This window comes from Anopheles gambiae, chromosome 3 (assembly GCF_943734735.2).
Source record: "Anopheles gambiae chromosome 3, idAnoGambNW_F1_1, whole genome shotgun sequence".
Lineage (NCBI taxonomy): Eukaryota > Metazoa > Arthropoda > Insecta > Diptera > Culicidae > Anopheles > Anopheles gambiae.
The window spans coordinates 6,943,429-6,968,166 of record NC_064602.1 but is presented as its reverse complement, the minus strand read 5'-3'; the positions used below and the strand labels follow the sequence as shown (position 1 = coordinate 6,968,166).

General features: G+C 45.1%; 2 protein-coding genes and 1 non-coding gene across 11 annotated transcripts in view; 2 read left to right on the top strand and 1 right to left on the bottom strand.

The window, feature by feature from the left end:
- The window catches only part of LOC3291681 (uncharacterized), a 123,530-nt gene that overhangs the window by 51,901 nt on the left and 46,891 nt on the right, over positions 1 to 24,738 (bottom strand). For 7 of the 9 annotated variants that reach the window (XM_061654252.1, XM_061654251.1, XM_061654257.1 and 4 more), the window contains one exon: positions 15,067 to 15,290. In XM_061654252.1, the coding sequence (XP_061510236.1) occupies positions 15,067 to 15,091 (25 nt within the window). In that variant the 5' untranslated portion in view covers positions 15,092 to 15,290. Of the gene's footprint in view, positions 1 to 6,274; positions 6,785 to 8,168; positions 8,408 to 8,500; positions 8,606 to 15,066; positions 15,291 to 24,738 lie in introns of those variants that run through there. The other 2 variants (XM_061654255.1, XM_061654254.1) reach the window with 2 other exon arrangements.
- On the top strand, positions 17,025 to 17,096 carry Trnaw-cca (transfer RNA tryptophan (anticodon CCA)). The gene has a single exon. It is a non-coding gene; the product is annotated as a tRNA-Trp (tRNA).
- On the top strand, positions 19,944 to 24,339 carry LOC1277758 (cytochrome P450 6d3). The gene is made up of 4 exons (XM_061662428.1): positions 19,944 to 21,349; positions 21,407 to 21,572; positions 22,658 to 23,982; positions 24,051 to 24,339. The coding sequence occupies exons 1-4, from the start codon at positions 20,032 to 20,034 to the stop codon at positions 24,209 to 24,211; spliced, it is 2,970 nt and encodes a 989-aa protein (XP_061518412.1). The 5' UTR covers positions 19,944 to 20,031; the 3' UTR covers positions 24,212 to 24,339.

Here is a 24,738-nt window from a genome sequence, read left to right as displayed (position 1 = left end):
GATATTGCCGTCAGCAGTCGTGGCTCTTGGCTTGCGGAGCGCTTGCTGATGGTTATCAAACGAGACTGCATGATCGGTGCTACTGGCGGTTCGTCATCAAAAAACTAGATGAAGCTAATTTAATCGAGGTGTAGCAAAACGGGCAAAAGAAGAAATGTAATCTACAGCATGTGAACTCTTTCTTTGCAGGCGGCAAGTTGGACGCTTATCATCACACACACACATCCAAATTGGATGGCAATTGAATCAATGTTTGGCTGTTGAGTTTCTCACGCCAAGCATGGGAAGTTGCAGTGTTTGGGGGTTAAGAATTTTGAAGACCTTTAACCTTTCCAGACGAAGCGTGATTAGATTATCATATTAAAAAGTATTCAATCATCGTTTTCAGTCAGGATATTGAACTTTCTAGCTCTGGATTATGATGTTACGATTGAAGGCACTAGCCTATGATTTCCAACGGTTGGTTTGCTTGCTCTACGCCTCTCTTTTTCCTATTTCTTTCCTTTTTTTAATAATAAAACAAGAATCTTGATTCCAAAGTGATTCAATAAAGCCTCTAAATCAAGTTTTGATTTGTTAAATGGATGTGGCAATTGAATTTATCAAACTATTAAATGGCAACGCTCCACTTCATCAATCCGCTCTCGAGAGCGATCGAAATGCTTTGTTTGCCCCATCCCTTCCAGGAAGTTGGTCAATAATAGATAGAATATTCAATTATTTCACCCACTTCATAATGGCTTCATTGGCCCGCCGGGCGTTGATCAACGCCATTTAAAAGCTTTGGCTTTTGTTATCGCTTTCGTGTGAATTATTATCCCAATAGAGAGGGTGTAGTGTTCGCTCTTCGCTGAAAAAGTGATTGTAAAAAAACAATATCACATACAAAAAAAAGCATACAACACACTCACCGACACAAATCTGTTCATTTGCGATTGATTTCTTGGAAAGGTTTTTTTTCTCCTCCCATCGACAAGCTCAGGTGGGAGATTAAATTGCGTTTCGATTTTAAATGGCATAACAGCGTCATGAATATTAAGAGCGCTTTGGTAGCTTTGGAGCTGACCGCGGGCAAAACTGACCCAATAACATTGAACGGTCATCGGCGCACGTGCTTGGCATTTAAATTTATGCTAAATGAACCGTTTCCTGTCAGCTCTTTGTTGTTGTGGCGTGATTGTGTTTGAAATTGGAGTGTTTCTTGCTGAGTTTTTACCATGGCAGTTTGTACACATTGTGTGAGAATAATAGCATTTCATCCAATTTGGTCCATTATTGCCATGAAACGCCTTTTGTAATGGAACTTTTAATGATAAATTACACAAAAAAAAAAAGAAAGTGGAAAAATATCACCCTTATCATCTTGAATACAAAGAGAAAGAGAGTAACACGATGCCCCTTTTGCCCCGAACGAGCTTGATTGCCGGTTAATTATTGTTATTATTTTGTGTCCTCTCTCCCATTTCCTAACCCCAATTTCCCTTCTGTTCATATTTTTTTATATTCATTTAGGTCTTTTACAACGAAAGCGAACCATCCACGACCATCCGGGTTCGCCAAGGGATCAGTTTCATTCGTGGCATTCGTGCACCCTGCAATTAAAGGCACAGCCTTGCACGTCCTTAAGCCGCCCGCCTGGACCGCTCTGGCTGCAATGGAGGGGAGGCAGAGTCCGGCGCAGAGGATGTAAAGGTTTCCTGCTTCATTTAGCAACTATTAATCTCGTGCCGCTCGTACGTGCGGCACCCACAAACGTCTCGCTGGTCGTTCCCGGCGGTTGGCGATAATTTGTATGCAAACCGCAGCCGGACAAGCAGCAGCTTTGACGCCTGTTGGGGCGTGTGGGAGATAAAAGATGCCCTGGACACACGGTTGCTGCTTTGGGCGGAGTGGTCATTAGGAGTTGGAGTACGATGGGCGAAAACTTTTGCATAAAGAGCTTTATTGCTATGAGGATATAAATTGAGATTTACAATTTGGTCGGGAAGTTACTACTTGAAGTTTAACAACGAAAATTATTTTTAAAAATGATAAAATTATTAACCACAAAACAGAGATTTAAATGCACCACTCCAACGTTTTCCTGGAAATGGAGTACTAAGCGTTTAACAAAGCGAGCGTTATCGTACTTCTCTTATCCTTCCTGCGATTCAAATTCCAAATCCTTGATGCCCTTTTTTCCCCAGACACTTCAAGATGAGATGCCGAGAGTTGAAAACAGCATCCTTGAAAGCACTTCATGAAAAACCCACCAACTTTGAGCCCTGTGGCTGTGGGGCCAGCGCACAAAATGGAAAACTTATCAGACATCCCTCCACTCCAAACCGAGCAGTGTAATGGTGAAAGGTACGCCCCGACTGGAGCCTAGCTCAAAAGGGATGATATCGTTATCCTCCACTGGACTAGCGCCCGTTGCTATCACTGCAGCGCTCGAAAGATTAACATATGATTTCAAAGTTAGCTTTCAGCAACATCTCGGACACTACCGAAAGGATGATGGATTGATTCGTGTTCGTCAACACGCACGAGCATGGAAAAAATAACCCCCCAAGCAACCATCCCCTAGTCGACAGCTGATGATAAATTGCTGGCAACGAGGACAAAACAACACACACAAACATACACCCACAACCAGTCCATCACTCTCGCTGATGACCAGCGACATGGAGCAAAGGATAGCAGTTCATTTTTCGGCAACGAACGCTCCGCAGCACGGTCTGCCAGCTCAAATTCAAGGCTTATCTAATCTGGTTTTAAAATTAACCTCAAATTCGCAACGTCATCGTGCGCTCCATCCGCTGCATGAATCACCGCGTTCCGTAAATTATGATTAATGGAAGCACGCCTGTGTGTTTGTGTGGGGGAGAGAGTTATTTTTCAGGCTGTGGTTTCCGGGAATTGGTTGATTCTTTTCACCCTGACAAGCGCAAGGGGCTGAAAGTTTAATGTCAGCCACGGCGAGAAGCGTTCTAGGAACAGTTAGACTTTTTTTTCTTCTTCTGACCCGCAACTCTATCCCTCACACATGACAGTAAGTAAAGGCGACACCATCCCAGGCGGACGTGCATTAAGTTGCCCGACAAGAATAGTCCAGCACCTCGTACGTTTTATTTTTATCACTTCGTTATTATTACTGTACTAACCTTCCTTACTTTTTTTACTCCTCTCCTTTGCTGTCTTATTTTAGTTGGAGCTATTTAAGGGAGAACTATCCCACTCTTCGTAAGGACGTGTGCTACTACAGCCAAAGGTCCAATTTCACACAACCGACTGCATCACGACCGGGGCTGGTGGGTGGCCACATCGCAATCATAGCCACCTCGTTCGAGCGAAATTTCCACACACACACCAACACACTCGGCCCCGTAGGTGTCGGAGAAAGGTCGCCCGTAGCTACAGCATCATGTGGGTGACTGACTGCAGCAGAGCACACAAACCCACGAGCACGATAGATTCGTACCGATTTCGGGCTTAATGAAATACGAAATAACTTGTCAGCTGAATGTGAGTGGGAGCGCTCCAGCCTGCCAATAAAGGGAAGGAATAAACTTTATTCGAACGACACAGCCCAGACTGGAGCGTTCGGCAAAACGGTCGTGCTGGGACCGGGTTTGCACCCGTATTGCTTGTTATGATCCGTTGAGTCAATACAACATGATCCACCGGTTTTTTCGGAGCAATCAAGCCTAGCAAAATCTCAAATTCAGCAGATAAAGGGAAGAGAAAAATATGAAACAAAGGAAACGTCTGTGTGACAGAGAAGCAAGGTAATAATCAGCTACAACCCAGCTAGTTCGATGCTTTCTGCATGGCCATTTCACATTTTTCTTAAAAAAAATTCACAAAAAAATCTCACGGACATTGGGACACTTGGGATGGGAAGGATTTTTGTGACGCTTGCTCTACTCTTAAGAATGCTGCTGCTGCTGCTGCTAGTGATGGAAGCATTTTGAGTGGAAATATTTGGCCCTAAACGGCTCGCCAAAAAGAGATTCTTTCACGCACACTCCTGTGTACCGATCATCCTACCAGCTAGTTCACACAATTTTGTACGGATTAGCGATGGTGTAGTTCCATTTTTTTCTTCCCCTCACCGGATGTGTCGGGGAAAAGCCGACGGAAAGGAGGAGGAAGCAAAAAAAACGAAGAAGCAAAGTGCCGAAATTCCTGTCCTGCCATTAACATTCCCTTGCTTGGTGAAATGCTTCCGTTGTGGGATTGGGCCTTCCTGTGCTTTACGGGCACGATCATCGAAACGAGACATCATTACGTGGTGGAGGAACAGCGGAAATCTTTTGTTCTCTAAGTTTTATTTATGGGTGCCCTCAAATCCTTTGCTGCATCGATTGAGGCTTGACGTTCAGTGTGAATAGAGCTCCGGAGCGTGCATGCATGCAAGTGACAAAGGGAGAAGCTTTTTAGACAACTACACGAGCGTGTGAATATTTTAAACAAATCCTCAATAATTGTTTTCGTTTCTGTTTGCCTATTTCGTGATTTGCAATTTTTAATGCCCCTTTTCACCACACAGCTAATGATGTCACTTGAATTATTGTGGTTGTTGAGAGAGCTAGTGAGCTCAAGTGGCCTGTCAATCGATCGGATTCAGTCCTCCACCACAGACCGTGCGTCATTAGATGCCAATTAGTCGATTACGAGTTTTATTTTCCTGCTGGTTTTGCGGTTGCTCTCGGAAGCGGATTATAGTCTAAGCTGTGACGGTTGTCCGAACACTTTGCTGATTAATACTCTGTTGCGCTTGTTGCGAGTGAAACCATGCTTGAGTAAGTCAATAATGAAATTGCTCACTTTGAAGGTGTTGCATGACATTTACTGCCAATTCTAGACCACCATAAAAAGGGCTTGATATCTCAATCATTCAACGATGGTGTGTGCAACACAAACAGCAAGCACAAGCCACAAAAATACGGTTTCATGCTAACATTTGACCCATTCCGATCGTTACTCATACGGCTGGAAACGTTCTCCTGTTTCACCTTTTATTAGATTTTTCACTCCTAAAAAGGGACCGACCACGAATTCTTTCACTTTCTCTCGACACACTCCACCCCATACGTGATCATTAGTGAAGCGAAAGATGTATGTTCATATATCTGCAACCATTGGAAATGGAAAGCTCAACGGGGGCTACACGCGCTACGCTCTGCCCGCTAACCCGATAAACAGACGCCAAAATAGCACCCTGGAGGGTCGTAACTCTGCTCATTGTCTCCACACAGTACCGCACAGGCATGCAGGCATATAAAACCGCGCCAATGCTGTGCGAGTTCCCTTCACAGAGAGAGAGAGAGAGAGAGAGAGAGAAAAAAAACAACAGTGAAGCATCCGCATACAACCGCACGCCGCCGGGGCTTTCTCTCCGGTGTGTTAAATCGAACAAAAACCAGATGATATACGGTTTGTAACCGATTATGTATTGCACCATAAAACATCACGCAACAACAATTTCGTAAATGCACACACCCTGCGGAAGCGGGTGGGCTTCTTGCGCTTGGGTGAAAAAAAAAACGGGGTAAAGGGATTTAAAGCATCAGTGAAAGACACGCGTTTATTGCGCGTGATGGGATTGGCTGGTTGGCTTCAGTATAAATCCCGTACTACATACACACACACACAGACACACAGACACTCGGATGAGAAAGGACTTTCCACCATTTTGGCTACCGAAGTTGTTAGGGTATATACGTGAGTGTGTGTGGGTATGTAAGCCGGTTGGTTTAGTTTTGAAATTTAAATTACGACCTTTGGGTCGTTATTAATCTTGTTTTACTGTTTAATGCGAGGGAATGCGAATGAAGCAAATTAATTTTAAGTACATGCGGACTGTGTGTGTAATTTATGCTTCGTATGACCGTGTGGGTGTTGAGGCAAAATATCCATGAGCAAGCGTCTCCTTTTAGGTCGTTTCATAATGTAATCAAAATAACATAACTCCTTTTCTTGCGCATTTCATCGCTCATTTGATTCATCCTAAACGCAAGCAATTTGCAATACAAAACGCCTGAAGCTATGCAATTGGGCTTGCACAATAATCTTATTATGGCATTATTTAAAGCGCTTTAAACTCAAACCCTTTTTTGTGCCGATTAACCCTATTGCCAATACCCACATGTTTGTGTAATTGTAATCCCTTATCGCGAAAACCACCGATAAAGGTGATACATAATTTAAACCAGCAAGTGATAGCACCGACAGCACCCCATCCCCCGAGTTCGTCAGGTTCAGTGTGTTGAAAGTGTTGAAAGCAATTTACCTGATGTCACTCAGCCCGCCCGGCTGGGACAGTGGGAGCTATGAGGAGCTTGCAGAAAGCTTGCTTGTCGCTAAGAATTTCGTCCTGTTTTGTTACTGGCGTATTATACACCCTGTGGTACCGAGCCTTGCTCGCTCGCTTTGCTCTTCCTTTCTTTGTTATCACATCCTGGAGCGGGCTTTTGTTTTTTTTTTGCCACTTAGAATTTATATTGTTTCACCGACCGTTTGCTGTTGAATGCTGATGAAAACTAGCTGTCTACACAAGGGGCTTAGCGATTTCAATAATCCTAATGAAAACCTTCTCGCTTACACTTCTCCTGACGTTGCGTGGCTGCCCCTTTGGGGAGGCCAGGAAACCTTTCACTTGCGTTATTTTCCTCAGGGAATCATACTTTAACACACACACACACACTAGCACTTGCTGAGGGGAGTACACTCGACCGAACCAATCGTCATTTGATTAGCCGACACATCGGGGCAGAGCGCATCCGAAGCTGTCCTTTCCTTCCTGGAATGGCAAAGCAAACGGCCGGGCTGTTCCGTAAACTTTCCGGTCGCGAGGCCTTGCTGCATCAACCCGAGCAGCCACCGAGCGGGCCAGCAGAGTAACGAGATATTTGACACTCAATGTGTTCCGGTAACTTTTATGAATAATTCATCGTCCGCTCAGCTGCTCCGGCTGGCCGCCCTGCGTCCCGCACGCTTCAAGGCCAGGCGCGAGCGCGCCTTTCAATGAAGGTGTCATACTCGTTTTGCGACGCAAACGACGGCGCCAACTGACGATAGGAAAATTGATTGAGTCAGTGAGACGAAGAAGAAGCATGTGATCAAGCGGTACATGAGAGAAAGAGAGAAAGGAAGCTTGAGATAGAGAGAGGGACAGAGATGGGTCTAGTAGTAATCAAAAAGGGTTTGGATTGTTGGACGAAGGAATCAAAAAGTTAATCTCGCCAATTTTCCCACTTTTCCTCTGCTTGTTCGGCTTCCGAAGTGAGGGTTGGGCTGGCAAGTGGAAGTGACGTACGCAAAGAAAGTTATTCCTTCGCACACACACACACACACACAAAATAACGAGCCAGATGGTCAAACCGCATAATGCGCTGGAAAAGAGGGAAAGAGAAACGCAAAAAACGCGGGGAAGACAAAATTTGAAAAATGTTGACAGAACTTTATGTCGTCATGAAATAATGACTTTTCCTTAACCTTCATTTGTGCCACCGGGTGGTGGGCACGATGATAGACCGGGTGGTGGGTACGTGGGGTGAGGATTCCACACACAAAAAAAACGAGAAATGGAAAAGCAAAAGATACAAACAAGAGCAACAAATACGGAGAAAGGTATGTTGGTTCCGGCTAGCATTTGCTAGATGCAAAACAATAGGACCTCCCCCCGGGGGAAAGGTGTGTGTGTGTGTGCGTAGAAGGCAAGAAAAGGCATTTTTCATTTTCTGCTTGCTTCTTTTTCTCCCACCGACGTTAAATGAGCCATGAAAATGGAAACTGCTTTTTTTTCTTCTGCACGCTTGCCATTAGATCATTTCATGGGCTTTTTAGGTATGGTTTTGTCTAGTTATGCTTGAATCACTTGGTAGGAAGGTTTTCCATCTTCGAAAAAGGTCACAGCTTGTTAGCTAGCAGGATCGGTGCAATGAAATTTCAAACTTCCCACAATGTGACGCACGATGTTTTTTGTTCGATTCTGTCCGTGCTCCCGGGGTTTTTTTACAGGTCGTGACTTTTCCGCCTCACGTATGGCAACAGATTACGCCTGAATTGCCCCGTAACCCATCGAACGCTTACACACACACGCACGCACGCACTCGGGATATTCCACAGCTTAGTTTCCTTTTGCTGGCAGATTGCCAGCACCAGCACAAGAATGGATGACACACCGTTTGGGTCGGAAAAGCGCTTCACACAAACTGCCACACACACACACACGGGAAGAGAATCCAACTTCTTCACGCACGAGAGCACACACGGCGCACGGGTTTGGGCACGAATAGTGTTCGACTCCACACGGCACACACGGCACGGCGAAGAATGACGCCCCGTGCAGGTACGTGCTTTCCGACCGCCGTGACGTCACTCACTAAGACCGCTCGCAGCGAAACGCCACACACCGTGTGTGTGGGACGATCATCGCCTGAAGACAACAAACGTGACACACACACACACACACTGAGTCACCCGTGTGCGGAGAGGAAATTGTGCGATAACTCACACAACGATGTGAAGGATGTGCTTTAACCGGGCGGGAGCAGCATGCACATGGTGCCTGGGGTTTTTCACTTCCGTGTCCAGCAAAAAACCGTGCCACACTGCACTATGTTTCCCATCGGTAGTGAGACTTTCGTCGGTCCGCTCCGCCGTGCGTGGTGAGATGAAACCGTTTTGCGTGAGAACGTTGTGTTGTTGTGGGATGACAGCAGCAGATAGGATAGTAGGCGAGATGAAGGTGAAGGATGATTCATCTCACGCGACATGGCTCACACCGTGGCAGCGCTCATCACTTTTCCAGGTGAGGTTTGGTTCTCTAGCATTGGCTAGGATTCTCTCGCGACGTTACTCCTCTGCTTACTATCGGGATAGTCCCTCTCCGAGCAGGGAGATATATCAATTGGCTGTGGATGTTGATGCTAACCAACGACCGGTTTGGTTCAAGATGGTAAGACAATTTGATAAGAAGCTTAAAGTTGTTCAACATTTTGTTCCAATAAAATCATATTAAACTTAATTAAATCAATGATTTAAGTTCAATATATCGGTCTCTTCTATTATTTAACAGCCTGAATAACATTTACTCCTCAACGTACCATAGCACAAACCACTCACGAAACACAGTGACCCTTCGAATGGGTTAATGGGGCGAAGTAGATTCCAACAATGTCCACGCCAAGCCTTGGCAAAGAGCCAAAAATATTGGAATCATTGTGCAGGGAGCGAAAGAAGAGAGTGCAATAAAATAACGCAAACCGAGAGCGAGCTACTACAAAAGCCAGCCAGCATTTGTTTGGCTTGTGCATTCACGCAACCAAACACACCACACTGACACACACACACACAGATTGGGGCCCCTCGGACCAAAACAATAACAGTCGTAGATGCCCCACGATTCGGATACTGTCAATCCTGTCAATGTTGTTCGTCTCCGGCTTCGGTTGGTTGGGAGAGACGGGGTGCAGCAGGAGCAGCAGCAACAGCAGGCAGAGAGCGCAAGCTTTTACACGAGCGCAAACACTCATCTGCCAAGCAGAGTGTGTCTGCCCTCCGCTCACCAACACACCAGCGAACGAACGCGTGCGGAGAGCGTGAGAGCGAGAGAGCTGCTCTGTGGCAGACTCTCGCGCAACCCAGCCGTACGATATTCACCACAGCATCCACGGGGACGCAGGGAGGATGCAGGCGCCGCAGCAACAACAAACTCACCACAAAACAGATGAGCTATTTCGGGCCTGCGTTCGGGCTTTTCGGTCTCGTTTTGTGTCCTCCATCCTGGTGGTGGGAATGGAGTGGTGAATGTCTGACGGGACCCGGGACGGTCAGCCGTGAAGCAGTGAAGCAGCGTGTGTAGCATGTGTTTGTGTGTCCGGGCGTTTCTTCCATTCCATTCTGAAGCAGCGGTTCCCGCTCGCACGTACACTAAAACAAACGGGTTTGGAATACGGGCACCAATACCAGGACGGATGCAATGTTGCCAAACAGCATCCGGGCCGTGTGGGAGGTTTCGATGGGGATGTTTTTGCTCCTTGCTTCTTCTTTGCGGTGTGTGCTTTTTTGAAGGTTAATAGGGAGAGGAGGCTCGACTGGAAATGGTTCGTAAAATTATTAGCCCCGCATGGTGGATTATATTGGAAAAAGTTCTTATTAAATTCCAGGCGTTTCCTTTAATGGGAATTTAAGAAGCACCAGGCGTCTCCATAGTATTTTTTAAATTATTTATTTTTATTTTTGACTCATTAAAAGAATTAAAATAAATAATAAAACTTTGAAAAAAATCTCCTTTTCAACTGCAAATATTCAAATAGAGAACTAAAACAAAGACAAAGACATAAATATTCACAAGTAAAAGGACCTGTTTATGGGTTCTTGCTGATTTGCACTATTCATAACGACATTCTAAAGCATCGAATGCAATAAATAATTTTGAAAAATAGAATTAAGTGGAAGTTACGAGCAATCATTTTTAATGACCACTTGCTGTCCAATTCAACATTGTGATTCAAAGCATTATATCAATTACTACACACCCACTTTAAACCCGTTTCCCACCATTGAATCCGTTGCACCTAATGCCACCATCAAAAGGACCAATCCGAACAAAAAGCTTGTTAATCTGTGTGGTACCATTTGGCCCCAGATCGGCATGCACTTGTTGAGCAAGGGCAGTGCCAAAGCGTGCACTCGCTTAGAACAATACTCGATGCCAAGCGCTTCACACCTGCGAAAAGCCCATTAACGGCTTTACCCAACCCCCTTCCCCCCTTCCTCCCCTTTGCAGGAGAGCCGCATTGTTCAACCGCATCCATCAAAACCAGTCGACGTGCCAGAGCCCTGGCTCTGCTGCATCAAATCCCCCGTACCGTAAGATCAATGGCACCGTCCCCGGAATCGGGAATAAAGGGCACCCAGTGCACAATGCACAGCAGGGTGCAGCTGATATTCCGATATGCATACCGGATCTGCTCTCCCTCTTGCTCTTGGATTTGCTCTCGTTGACTGTAGTGAATTCCATTGAAAAAACATTTCCCTCTGTATTGTGTGTAAAATACCGATGCATTATTGCAATAACGAAGCGCAAACGGAGGCAATACTTCTTGCACCCGCCCGAAACCGAACCCTCCGGCTATAAATTGTCGTTGCACTCTTACAGGGCGCCCCCGTTTTGCGTCATCACCCTTCGACGTGTGAGACACGTGGCAGTGGTGAAACCGAACGCAAAAAGGAAATGCAAATGCGGTACCGACCGCTGCCGACTGCTCGATTGATATCGGAATGAAAGCATCGATGCATAATCAGCAGTTTTCACAGCAGCACCGGCACCCGTTCCCGATTTTTACTGCAGCACGTACGCCAGCGGCCAGAGCCCGAGACACAGCTGCACCGAAACGACCGGTACGCCGGCAGGAAGTGTATCCTTACGACGTGGTGCCTGCTAGCCTTCGGCACTGACTGCCAGCTTCGTTACGTGACCCAAGCGTGCGGGTGGTGGCAGCATGGGCGAAACGAACGAGTCAGAATGCGCTTTCGTGTCGCATTCAAATGCACTCGAGATCGATTTTGTTATAAAGCGATGCTACAGAAGTGGTCAAAAGAAAGGGCATACAGAGGCGAAAGGGAAGAACAACTTCGCTTTGGTGTGTGGTGAATGGAAATGTGAATAAACAGGAGCAAGTTACACCAAACGACAATTGGGCAAATTATGAACACACATCTACCCGCAAACATGAAGTCAAACTAGCAGCAAATCGATTGTCAGCTCGTTCCTTTTCAAATCAGCGGTTAGTAAAAATAGTTGAAAACTCCCACTTTTTTTTGCCAACTTTAGTAAGCTTTGCAGTGTTCTGCACAATGCACTCACATCATAATTTCTATTGCACCACCAGACCAGAAGCTTTTCATTCGCATGGGGAAAAAAGCAACAAAAAAAAAAAGAATATAGTTAAATTGTTGTCCCCACCAAAGCGTTGATCGTGTGCATATGCTACACGTGGACAGCAAAAACACGTTCGTTCGCTAATTATCCTGCCCAGTGAACGTACAATCACATACACGCGCGCGTGGGGGTTTGGCGAGAGTTTCGTTTGTGTAAGCAATTAATTTTCCGCAGAATGCACCCGATTGTATGTGTGCGTGTATCAGTCAGTTTGGTGGTGGTTAATTTTCGTGAGGTGAGAAAATGGGGGAGAACCCCCGCAAACGTTTGCAACGAGTGTTGATGGACGCTAGGGACACGATTACGTGGTTAGCAAAATTAAACTACTGTTTGCTTTAGGGAGCCGCGTGCTGAGCGCATGCATTCGGTTCGCTGCACTCTGATCGATCGATGGCAAGCCATAGTTGGTACAAATTAAACGAACGCTTCATGAATATTATCACAATGTTGTTTTAGTGTGTGTGTATGTGTGTGTGTGTGTGTGTGTGTGTGTGTGTTTTTTTTTTTTTTTTGGCTCATAATTAACACAAAATATTAACCAAAAACAGGAGACAACACCACACAAAATGAATAGCCAGATCATGGAAGGAAGATTACAAACTATTTGTGACAACAGTTTTTGTCAAAAACATCCCCTGTTCCTGAGGGCAATGGAGCTAAAAAACTACAAAATGTTGCTGATACCTTGAAGAAACTTACTGGTTTTATAAAATTCTTGAGATATATTGCATCATGTTAACAGACGTTTCAGCTAAGCTGCATACCCATGATGACTCTATTTTTATGCAAAATTTATTAAAGTTGGTCAACAACACATCAACGGGCAATCAAATGCCTAAAAGCTGCTTTATTAAGGCACTTTGACACCAAAGGTGAGAACAGCGGCTGCACTACAAGCGATAGAAAATAATAATTCCCAGCTTACGCTCATGGTCAGCTGCTCGAGCTTTGAAGCTCACATGCAAGCGCGTCAAGAGCCCAGCTCTTCATTAGGGTAATTATTTCACATGGTTGCCAAGTGCCAAAAAAACGGATACCAACGCCAGTGTCAAGCACATCAAAGTGTGCCGAGGATCGAGATCTAAGGTTGAGCTCGAGTTTCAACGTTCCCCGGGAAACCACTACTCTCCCGATCCACACGTTCTGGGTGGAGCTCCCAGAACCCTCCCCAATGGCAATGGTTGTGATTATTGAGAAGCTTTTAGCTGACCAAACACATGGTGCCAGCGTGATATAATAATAAAAAAACATCCCTCTTGAGTGAGAAAAACACTCTAAAACTCGTCACTTGGTAGGATGTAGAGGTGCTGCTGATGCTGCTACTGCTGGTCACCCTGGAGATGAAATTTAATTTTTCTGCGTACGTGAAACATTAATTAGCCTAATTACCGTGCAGCAGCACACCAACGAGCTCTCCCTCGAGTGCGGATAAGCGAGCCGGATAATGGCATGAGCAACAGCACAACAAGTACAGCGAAAAACAGGCTTCTGCTGCTAATGTTCAACAACACCCATCTCGCGGGTTCAAGTGCGTTTCGTCGTTATACACGACCGTCGACATTCGAGCCGGGATTAGATCAATGCTCCTGTTGCCGAGGTGTCTCGGTGTCGCGTTAGCGTTACGAACTGTGCCGGCCGGCCCGCACCGAGGGGTGTTCGTGATACGCCCCGTTTGAATTCAGCCGAGAAGTGACATGCTTTTCGCAGTGCACCGGAAAACGAGCCGGTCTCGCAGCAGGCGACAGGGTCGACACCCCGGTCCTTCTTTCTTTCTTTCCATCTGCCAGAATGGAAATTGGCAAGCGCGTGAAATTATGCCTCAGGGTCGGACCGGTGCCATCGTTGTCGACGGTGGTGTATGTGTACAAGGGGGTGTTCTACTTTAATACGATTTGACACGGCGCATAGTACCCGGCATTCATCAGGTTGTCGTTAGCAACCGTGTTGGGGCGTACGTGTGGTTGAGCGGATCTTTTGGTTGGTTGTTTTATCCCTTTTAGCTCATTTTGCTGGATGAGTTTGAAGGCTTACCTCCCGAGAGCACTCTCAATTTATCGATTTAAATTCGAAAATTAAAGTAGTCTGCTAGAATGATATAAATGTATTTTATTTTAAGGACCTTTTTGAGCAAAAATACTACAGAATATCTGCATCTGGTCCTTGTCAATCCTTATCAACGAAATTGTATTTACTCAAAAAAAGGCGAAACCATCCCAAGCCTAAGAGGCTATGCCAAACATTCTAATAATTCCAGTAATCAGGTATGTGAGCTTACGGTCCGGGCAATAAATTTCCACAATCACCACAACGTGCAAGACCACCTCGCAGGCGCGCTTAATCCCACACACTCAGCAAAAATGACTATCCACTTAAGGGTTTAGTCTACGGAAAAGTGCTTACTTCCTGGTCCATTACTCATGCCGCAGAAATCAAAAGACCACATATACCCTCACCAACAAAAAAAGAATACAAAAACAAATAGGCCTGAAATCCACCACTCAGCAAGCCGACCAGAATTAATGATGTAATTGTAAGCACAAACAATCAAAAGCGAAAACCCTACGTCGGAGAAGAAACAAACACACACCCCACTAAACCATAAAAAGCTTCCCACCTTCGCCTGCAAGAAGCTCTTCCTAGAATGATGATCATCACCATCATTACCATTATCATCGATCAATGTGTGTTTCAGGTCCAGGTCCCAAGTGCTTTTGAAACTGCTCAGAGACTTGGGAGAGAATTGTGGGAGAAGAGAGAGAGAGAGAAAAAGGACTGGAAAAAAACAAAGGTATCCTTCCCGGTCGGAAGTGCTCCGTCGTCACGTTCGTTTCAATATTTGAATCAATATTTTTTCACACTCAACCTCATCGTGGCGTGGCGTGTTTTAGGGATCAACGGAAATCGCCGATCCCAAATCGAGTGGAACAGGGAAAGACGAAGGGCGATGGCCTCACGCACACACACAATGGCCGCTTTCCCCTGCGTTGTGTACACACCAGCCACCATTTACAAACAGGAAATCATACCGACCCCGAATCGTCCGTGTCCCGGATGGACGGTGTATCCTTTGAGTTTCATAAATCTCAGTCCCCGCTGCCAGCAGCCTCGAGCTCCCGCCATTCGATTCCACTTACCTCCGGTTCGCATCGTGGCCGCCATGTTTGCTGATTATTTCTGACGTTTCCTGGTTGGCTGGATGGTTTTCGGTTTGAGTGAAGCCCGTTTGCCGACTCGTTTAGACCGTTGATTGGGTAGGCAGAGAAAAAACCCTGCTTTTATTTTATCCTTAAAGCGTTTTGTTTGTTTGTTTTTGCTCTGATCTCCTCTCTTCCTCTGCTGGATTAGCCGCGCTGAAGCCCTGAAATAAGAAACGAGAAACATTATTAACAGTCAATCGGTGTAAGGAATCGATGGGACAAGTGTGAAAGATCAACATAAAACATTGTGCCACCATCGAGGGATCGCAAATTGGTGAGTTGATTTAGCGTCTGATTTGCTTCCGTCAGCTTCGATCGATCATTTTCCCCAAATTGAGCTCCGTTGCTCGCCCATATCCCGAATGATTTACCGAATGTTTACTACGGGCCTCTTCGACGCGGTTGGGAAAGGGCCCCGTGAATCCAAAGCTGACACCATTTTGGGGGAGGTTTATGAGCACTAAATTCCCTGCCTGACCTGCCCGAGAACGAAAGTATCACATTACATTACACTAAACTGGCCCTCGGTTGGATCCGTTCCACAGGCACCTGCCGAGGCGGGCAATTCCCATAAAGAAGTGAATTGCCGTGATTCTCACAGGCCCGTGGTCGTTTCTTTCTGGACCGAGGCAATCGTTTGACGGTCATCGTTATTGTGCGATTTCGGACCACTTGGGCAATGATGAAACCGATCGGCGGAAACCAAATCACTGTCCATTTGAAAGAAAATCGTGTTCCATCTTTCGATAATGGTGGTCGGTAAGGATCTATTGCCCGTAATGGGGCATTGATTTTGGCAGTGGCAAAGCGGTAAATGCGTGATTTGCGGTGTTTTATTACATCAAATAGTTTGTTTTATTGTGCTTTCTTGTGTAACAGTCTATATATCTTGTATTTAAAGTGTGATGGAAATGCGTCTCAAACTGTGTAACTCATTTTAATGTTCTAACATAAAATTTAAATGAAAATTTCCAGCTCCATTCAGACAAAATGTGGCAAAATATATCACGAAACATAAACGTTCTTCGAATCGCGCATTTCGGTTTAATTACAGGATATTTTTAATTTAAATTCTCACCCTGAAGCAAAGTACGAGCTCCATTACGATAATCTGGAAAAATTACGAACAGCTTCCTTCTACGAAAAGAAGATAAATTTAAACAGTGGTGATGAGCGGGAGCGAACAAAAGCAAAACAAAAAGCGCCAGTAAAACGATACGAACGGTGCAAACATTTGTCCTCGCAAACAACTACGTAAACAAACGGAATCCTTCCCGTGAAAGGATAATGGGCAATGTGCTCGGCCTGTGCCCGGACGATAAAAGGTGGAAAGATACTCGTAACATTTCACAAACAGCACGAAAAGGAACCGGTTTGCAATGGGAATCGAACGAACCGGTGCGGGAAGGGCGTCGGCAGGCGGGAAACGGTACTGCTTTAGCTTATAATTAATGGTATCTCACTAGCAGTGACACATTTTTCCCATTCCTTGTCTCCCATCTTGACCATCGTGGGAAGCAAGTTTCAGTGGAGGTGCGAGAAAGTTACAGCAGAATTGTACGTAATTTTTATTCTAGCGTCAGAGCAAACAGCTGCAATTTTTCTCGTGATTAAGTAATTTAAAGGAATACGGTTGAATTTATTTTCTTGCATTTTAATCGACATATTAGGCGAATAAATTATTCTGGCAAAAACAAACCTGTATTTACATTCATCTTAAAAAAATTTAAATAAATCTCTTACTAAGGTAAACCACAAAAATTCTATAAACAGTAATCAATAAAATAAAATTTAAAAGTAAACGAATGTGCCTTGAATACTATTTCACTCGTGCGCTTTTTTTTAGATATCTACCCAACAACCTAATCCATTACTAGCAGCTCACCCGCATCGAAGACTCCGTGGCGCAACGGTAGCGCGTCTGACTCCAGATCAGAAGGTTGCGTGTTCAAATCACGTCGGGGTCAATCAGAGAGCAAATCTTTTTTCATATTTTACCCTCTTCTGGAGTTCCATCGAGTGTTATTTCTCATCTATTTCATAGAGCCAATTTCGCTCGATTACTTTTCAACCTTGCTTATCTTAATCCAATCTGGCAGGATGGAAGCCGGCTCTGTTATTGCAACAACAACAAAAGAACACACAAAAACATTGCCCTATATTTTTTCCTACTACCTTCCCGTGCAGTGCTCGAATTGATGTTTAACGTACGGCGCAAAGGCGAAAACAAAACAAAAGCATAGAACCTACGGTTTAATTAAATTATCAACGAACGTATAAATAACCTGCGCTCGGCGCGTTCGTACGGCAACCGCGGCACACTGCGCGTTCATATAGCACACGCACACTCATGAATAACGCAGCGACAGCGAGGGGAGGCGTATCATCGTTCGGTGTAAAGATAACGCGTGAACAAACCGTCGAGTGTGTCCCACACGGGGGATCCGACCGTTACGTGCCCGCGTGACCAGTAGCAAGTGAACGGTTCTTTCGGATGAATTAGTACGAACCGAAGGCGAACCAAAAGCCACAGTGCGTAACAAATTGCTTTGCCAGACTGTAGATGTTATTTGATGTGTTTTGTTGTTATGTTTTTGTTTGTTTAGCTAAGACATTTCGGATGCTTCTGTGTAATAAAGAACCAGCATTAACTACAACTATCAAAATATTGGATGCACTTAATACAATTCTCAACACTGTATGCTTACTTGCAATGAATGAAGAAAGATGTTTACCTAGCCCCGCTGACCCTCTCCTGCACTGTTGTTTAAATCGTTTGCAATAACACACACACTCCCAACACCTCGCTCTGTTACGCGTGCCTGCACTGGTGGACACTCGCACCGACGTCACTGCTAGCCACTGTGAAGTGAGGCGCAACCAGTCTCCGCTACCAAAACCGTCCCATCAATCATCAACTCTTGGACGTGTCGTCCCAGCGCGGCCGGCGTGCTCAAGGAAGCTTAATCGCGCTCACTCCGTGTGCCCGTGTGTGCGTCACGTCACGGTGGTGAATAACGTCCCTACAGCTCGTTCCCTATTGCCAATGATAAACGACCCTAGCGGCATCTGTGGGAAATCGACACTAAACTGCAGTCGTCGAAGGGGGCATGGCTGGCCTCCCAGCCGTCCCTTTGGATCTGTTGGAGCTTTGGAATGCTTTAAAGTGATAAAAATATGTGCAGGTGATTGAATTTTCATTAGGCTTGAAAACAGGTCCCTGGACCACAGACATTGCTAGATGAAAATTCAAACGATCGCTTCTTGCTACATCAACTTCTGCTTCATTGACGTCACGAGGAGTGCGAAGATTGATTCGACGAATTGTGTACTGAAACGCGTTTGCAAAACCACCAAGTAAAGATTAATTTTCCAAGTTTTCCTATTTGATCTTGAGCGTTCTGCTTCTGCTGTGAAAGTTGTCATCACTTTGCTTGCCATCATCCGCTGCAGACAGCGCTGAGAAGCTGTTCCAATGAAATCAAATAATTCCTTTCGTACGAATGGTTTTACTCGGTTTTAGAGCATCTAGCGCGAGACGCGATATAGTATGAAATACCTTTCCTCCATGTTCATATATTTCGCTGGAAAGAGACTCGCAAGTAAACATGTTGCAGTATCAATAAGACGAGCGCGGCATAGTTGATGCCCGCACACAAACGCCATTTTATAACAGCCACATGTCCGAGTTACTGGGCAATAAAAGGCATTAGCAACCGGTGACTTGCACAACATTTATTTCAATTCCATCCACGTGAATGAAGCGTCAAGAGGGTAAGTATTAGGATTAACCTGTCAGTTCTAAGGATCTTGTAGGTTTGTTATTTATACATAAAGAAAATATATACAAGTACTGACAGCAACATATACAAGTACTAATTTAAATGACATGAATATGCCGCTACAATTATTTAAATAATTTGCCGTGAAATACTCCGACCATATGCTCTATAAGGGTTCTCATTTAAGGGCTTAGGTGAAACAGAACTAAAATCCAACAATCTGTCGGTCTTGATTGACTTTAATCTACTTACGGGAAAACTAAATAATCACTGATTAAGACGGCAAGCTTAGACCAACTTTGGTTCTGTGATGGTGATAGATGTAAGAACATAATGTTATACTAATCTCAAAACTAACCTGTCCTACCAACACACTTTTTGGATGCAATCAGTTTCGGTAATAGGTCAAGGACTGCTCTTCATCAAATGTTTACATGTTGGGAAATTGATAATGTAATGCGTGGTTTTGTCTGAGACGCAGCTGGTTCATCCCTCGGTGTACTGATTGTCAACACGATGAGTCGGGAGTTTTCCTGTTTTAAACAGTTTACATAGTCAATATTTGTTGAAAGTATAGTTTCGGAGCTCCCATTGATTGATATTCTTATCAATTTCTTTTGATGAAAGCAATGCATTCAATGTCTAAGCCCCTTCTCAACAACCGAATGGGTTAATCGTACCGACCACATCAACTTCTAAACAATGATCAACAAAACAATCAGCGATGAAAATAATGACACAATGACAATCGGAAATTTCACCACCACGTTCGCGCTGCATGTAATCGTGCCGGCGGGAGAGCAGCATTGCGTCCCGGTCCTGATAATCATACGGCAGGATGGGCTCGGTCGTCACGAAACCCTTGACAGTGAAAGAGCTGTGTACGCAACGTAACCGAGCGAACCGGTTAAAACGGGAAGGAAAGAGAGACGGTATGGCTGATGCGTTTTTAAATATTGACACGCCACCGCATTCTATTTCTTTCTATCGCTAAGTCGCCCGCGTGTGCGGTTTTGTCTATAAAAGCGAGTACGTCTAGTGTTCCGCCGTCTGTTTTGCTCAGTAGCTCCATCCCAGGTGTCCCGTAGTAACTCCCGAGCCTTCGTTTGCTGCGGTCAGTATGATCCTTTACACGATCGGACTGATCGTGGCGTTTGTTTTCCTCGCCCTCAAGTACGTCTACTCGTACTGGGATCGACAGGGGCTGCCGAATTTGAGGCCCGAAATTCCCTACGGCAATCTACGCGTGCTAGCCCAAAAGAAAGAATCCTTCAATGTGGCTATAAACGATCTGTACGACCGTTCCAGTGAACGGTTGGTTGGAGTGTATCTGTTCTTCCGCCCAGCGATCCTGGTCCGGGATGCGCATCTCGCCAAGCGGATAATGGTGAACGATTTCCAGCACTTTCACGACCGTGGCGTCTACTGCAACGAGCACAGTGATCCGATGTCAGCCAACCTGTTCGCCCTGCCCGGCCAGCGGTGGAAAAATCTGCGTGCGAAGCTTACACCAACCTTCACCTCCGGCCAGCTACGGCACATGCTGCCAACGTTTCTGGCAGTGGGCAGCAAGCTCGAGCAATATCTCGAGCGCTTGGCAAACGAAAAACAGTTCGTCGACATGCGTGACATCGTTTCGCGCTACGTGCTCGATGTGGTGGCTTCAGTGTTTTTCGGCTTCGAAGCCAACTGTCTGCACGATCCCGACGATGCGTTCCGTGTGGCGTTGCGTGATCTTAACAATCCGGACAGCTTCATGAACAACATCCGAACGGCCGGCGTTTTTATGTGTCCTGGGCTGCTAAAGTTTACCGGCATCAATTCGCTGTCGCCTCCGATGAAGAAGTTTACCACGGAAGTGATCAGTTCCCATCTGCACCAGCGTGAGACGGGCCAGGTGACGCGCAAGGACTTTATCCAGATGCTAACGGATCTGCGCCGCAAGGCTGGTAGCAGTGGGGAAGAAACGCTCACCGATGCACAGTGTGCGGCCAATGTGTTTCTGTTTTACGGTGCTGGGGCCGATACTTCCACCGGTACGATTACCTTCACACTGCACGAGCTGACGCACAATGCTGAGGCGATGGCTAAGCTTCAGCGAGAGGTCGATGAGATGATGGAGCGACACCACGGTGAAATCACGTACGATAACATCAACGGGATGAAGTATCTGGATTTGTGCGTGAAGGAAACGCTTCGAATCTATCCCGCATTGGCTGTGCTGAATCGGGAGTGTACGATCGACTACAAAGTACCGGACAGTGACACTGTCATTCGCAAGGGCACGCAGATGATTATCCCTCTGCTAGGGATTAGCATGAACAAGAAGTACTTCCCCGAGCCGGAACTGTACTCTCCGGAGCGATTTGATGAGGCCACAAAGAACTACGACGCAGATGCGTACTATCCGTTCGGTGCCGGCCCTCGCAACTGTATCGGTAAGTAGAGGTAAATGCTTCACAAAGACAGCACTTTTACAAAAAGGTTCATTGCAGGTCTGCGGCAAGGGTTGTTGTTGTCAAAGATTGCGCTAGTGATGATGCTGTCCCGATTTAACTTTTCGGCCACCATTCCGAGGAAGATAAAGTTTGAGCCCGTTTCAATCACACTGGCACCGAAGGGAGGCCTTCCAATGAGGATCGAGAATCGTGTTAAACATTAAGCAAGATATGCTGTGATATTAGGGAAATATAACACCGTTTGAAATTTATTTTTTAAGTTACTTTTAGTTACCAGAACATGAAATATTACAATAAAATATACATATTATTACTTTGTATGTTCTTTTATCTTATACCACGACATTGCACAACCTTTTACATTATACAAAACCTGATAGCATCTTGAAATGTAGTTGTTTATGCATATTAACAAGACCGCCTCCGTGGTACAGTCGTGAAATGTACGTCAGAGCCACAGGTACGTCACACACTCGGTTTAAAGTTTAACCCATAAAGTATGGAGCGCCTAAGGCAGGCTTCGACTGGAACGATTTCTTGATCAGTGCGTCACGTAATTACAATAATAAAAATAGATCACTTGAATTAAAACTTACTTGTTGTCGTTTATAATTGGTCTCTTGGTAAACGTATACATCGGTGTGCTTGTAAATCTACAACATGCTAGGTAGGAGTTATGTTAGAGCACATATTTCATATCAAATTAGCTCTAATTGCTTGGCTATAAATATATCAACTGAACGATTTTTTTTTGTGATCAACTGAACATTCAAAATCAACCATATGGTCAAATAATACCTTTCTCAAATTACTACCTACATCATAATAAACGGCATTTAAATTGTGGATTATAAATAGCAAAAACAAAAGATCGCGTGCACCCTTAAACGATACTTTTTGTTCCTACACAAACACAAACACTTTGTTCTGCTCCACATGATAGCTGGAAGCTTCCAGAGTACACATTCCTATCGCTTCATGTATCAGATAAGATGTCTAAGACATAACCCAAACAGTGCTGACCGTCACACATACAACCATACGTTTTTGATTAAAAATATGTACGCCAGCACATACTAGCCAAAAGCACATCTTTCGCATCTAACGAACACACTTGAACCATTTCGGAATCTCTCTCCAAAATGCTATAAAAGACTGTTGGTCTACTATGCCGATGGTTATTGTGTTTTGTGGCCTCGCTCGTAAAACATAAAGAGCTTGAAGTCAGTTTTAGTTTCGTTTGCAAGTGTTTTTGGTTCATTAATCTACTCTCGGCTAAACGCATAGTGGCATAATGTTTGTTTACACTCTCGCGCTCGTGGCGGCCGTGATCTTTCTCGTGCTCCGCTACATCTACTCTCACTGGGAGAGGCATGGACTTCCGCATCTAAAGCCAGAGATTCCGTACGGCAACATACGCACCGTTGCCGAGAAGAAAGAATCATTCGGCACTGCCATCAACAACCTGTACCACAAGTCGTCCGACCGTCTGCTGGGAATCTACCTGTTCTTCCGCCCTGCTATCTTGATTCGCGATCCTCATCTCGCGAAGCGTATCATGGTAAACGACTTCCAGAATTTTCACGATCGCGGTGTCTACTGCAATGAAGAGCACGATCCCTTCTCGGCCAATCTGTTCGCTCTGCCCGGTCAGCGGTGGAAGAACTTGCGTGCGAAGCTCACGCCGACCTTCACGTCCGGACAACTGCGTAACATGCTCCCCACCCTGCTGGACGTCGGCAACAAGTTGATCGATCGTATGAACAAGGTGGCCGACGAGAAGGCGATCGTCGATATGCGTGATATTGCGTCACGGTTTGTGCTCGACACGATCGCTTCGGTGTTCTTCGGCTTCGAGGCAAACTGTATTCACAACTCGGAAGATCCCTTCCTATCGACACTGCGCCGTGCTAATCGGGGCCGCAACTTTATCGATAACTTCCGTTCGTCTGGTGTATTTATTTGTCCTGGGCTGTTGAAGCTTACCCGCATGACATCTCTCCAGCCTGAATTGATTAGGTTTGTGATGGAGATCATCACCCATCAGATTGATCATCGCGAGAAGAACCAGATCACTCGCAAAGACTTTGTTCAGCTACTGATTGATCTGCGTCGTGAAGCTGATAAAGGTTCGGAAGAAGCACTTTCAATCGAACAGTGTGCAGCCAATGTGTTCCTGTTTTACATTGCCGGTGCGGAAACGTCAACAGCAACGATCTCGTTCACGCTCCACGAGCTTTCGCACAATCCAGAAGCGATGGCAAAGCTGCAGCAAGAAATTGACGAGATGATGGAGCGATATAACGGCGAAATCACGTATGAGAACATAAAAGAGATGAAGTACTTGGATTTGTGCGTGAAGGAAACGCTTCGAAAGTATCCGGGCTTGCCGATTCTGAACCGAGAGTGCACGATCGACTATAAAGTGCCGGACAGTGATGTTGTGATACGCAAGGGAACTCAGGTGATCATACCGTTGTTGAGTATCAGTATGAACGAGAAGTACTTCCCCGATCCAGAGCTCTATTCTCCAGAGCGATTCGATGAGACCACAAAGAACTACGATGCAGATGCGTACTATCCGTTCGGAGCTGGTCCACGCAATTGCATTGGTAAGATCGCTTTGGAGGCTAAAGTTGTTAACAGAAATAACATGACCGTGTTTTCTTATTTCCTGTAGGTCTAAGACAAGGTGTATTGGTGTCCAAAATAGGGCTTGTTTTCTTGCTGTCAAAGTTCAACTTCCAAGCCACAACTCCTGCAAAGGTAAAGTTTGCCGCCGCTACTGTAGGTCTCACTCCAGACGCTGGATTCCCAATGAGGATAGAGCATAGAAAGTGAGATAAATTGCAACTGATTGTGATGAACTAAACTTCAAATAAGTATTACCTTATAAATTGTTAACTAGTTATAGATGTGTTCTAGCTATAGCAATATCGATGAAAATAAAAAAGAGTTTTTTCCAATCATAATAACTGTTCTGGTTTATCGTGGCAAGCAAAAGATAAACTTTATTTACTGATAAAACATATAACATTTCATCATATAGAGTCACAACGAGAATGCAACTAACTTTGACCATGACCGAATAAGAAGAATGTAGTCAATGTATTTGCGACATATCAAATCGAAAGAAAATATCGCATTTTAGTAATAACTATGACCTAAATTAGCATTAATTAGCTTCCATTTGTTTATTGTAATGCATATTACAAAAACTAAAGATTACAACAACACATTCCTATCGTTTCGTTCTTCGCATTAGATTTTTGTTGGACGCAACACAAACACACGCCGACAGCCAAATGTTGATGATTGATTGCACGTACACAGACTTAAATCTCCCAAAAACTACTTGCGCATCTCAC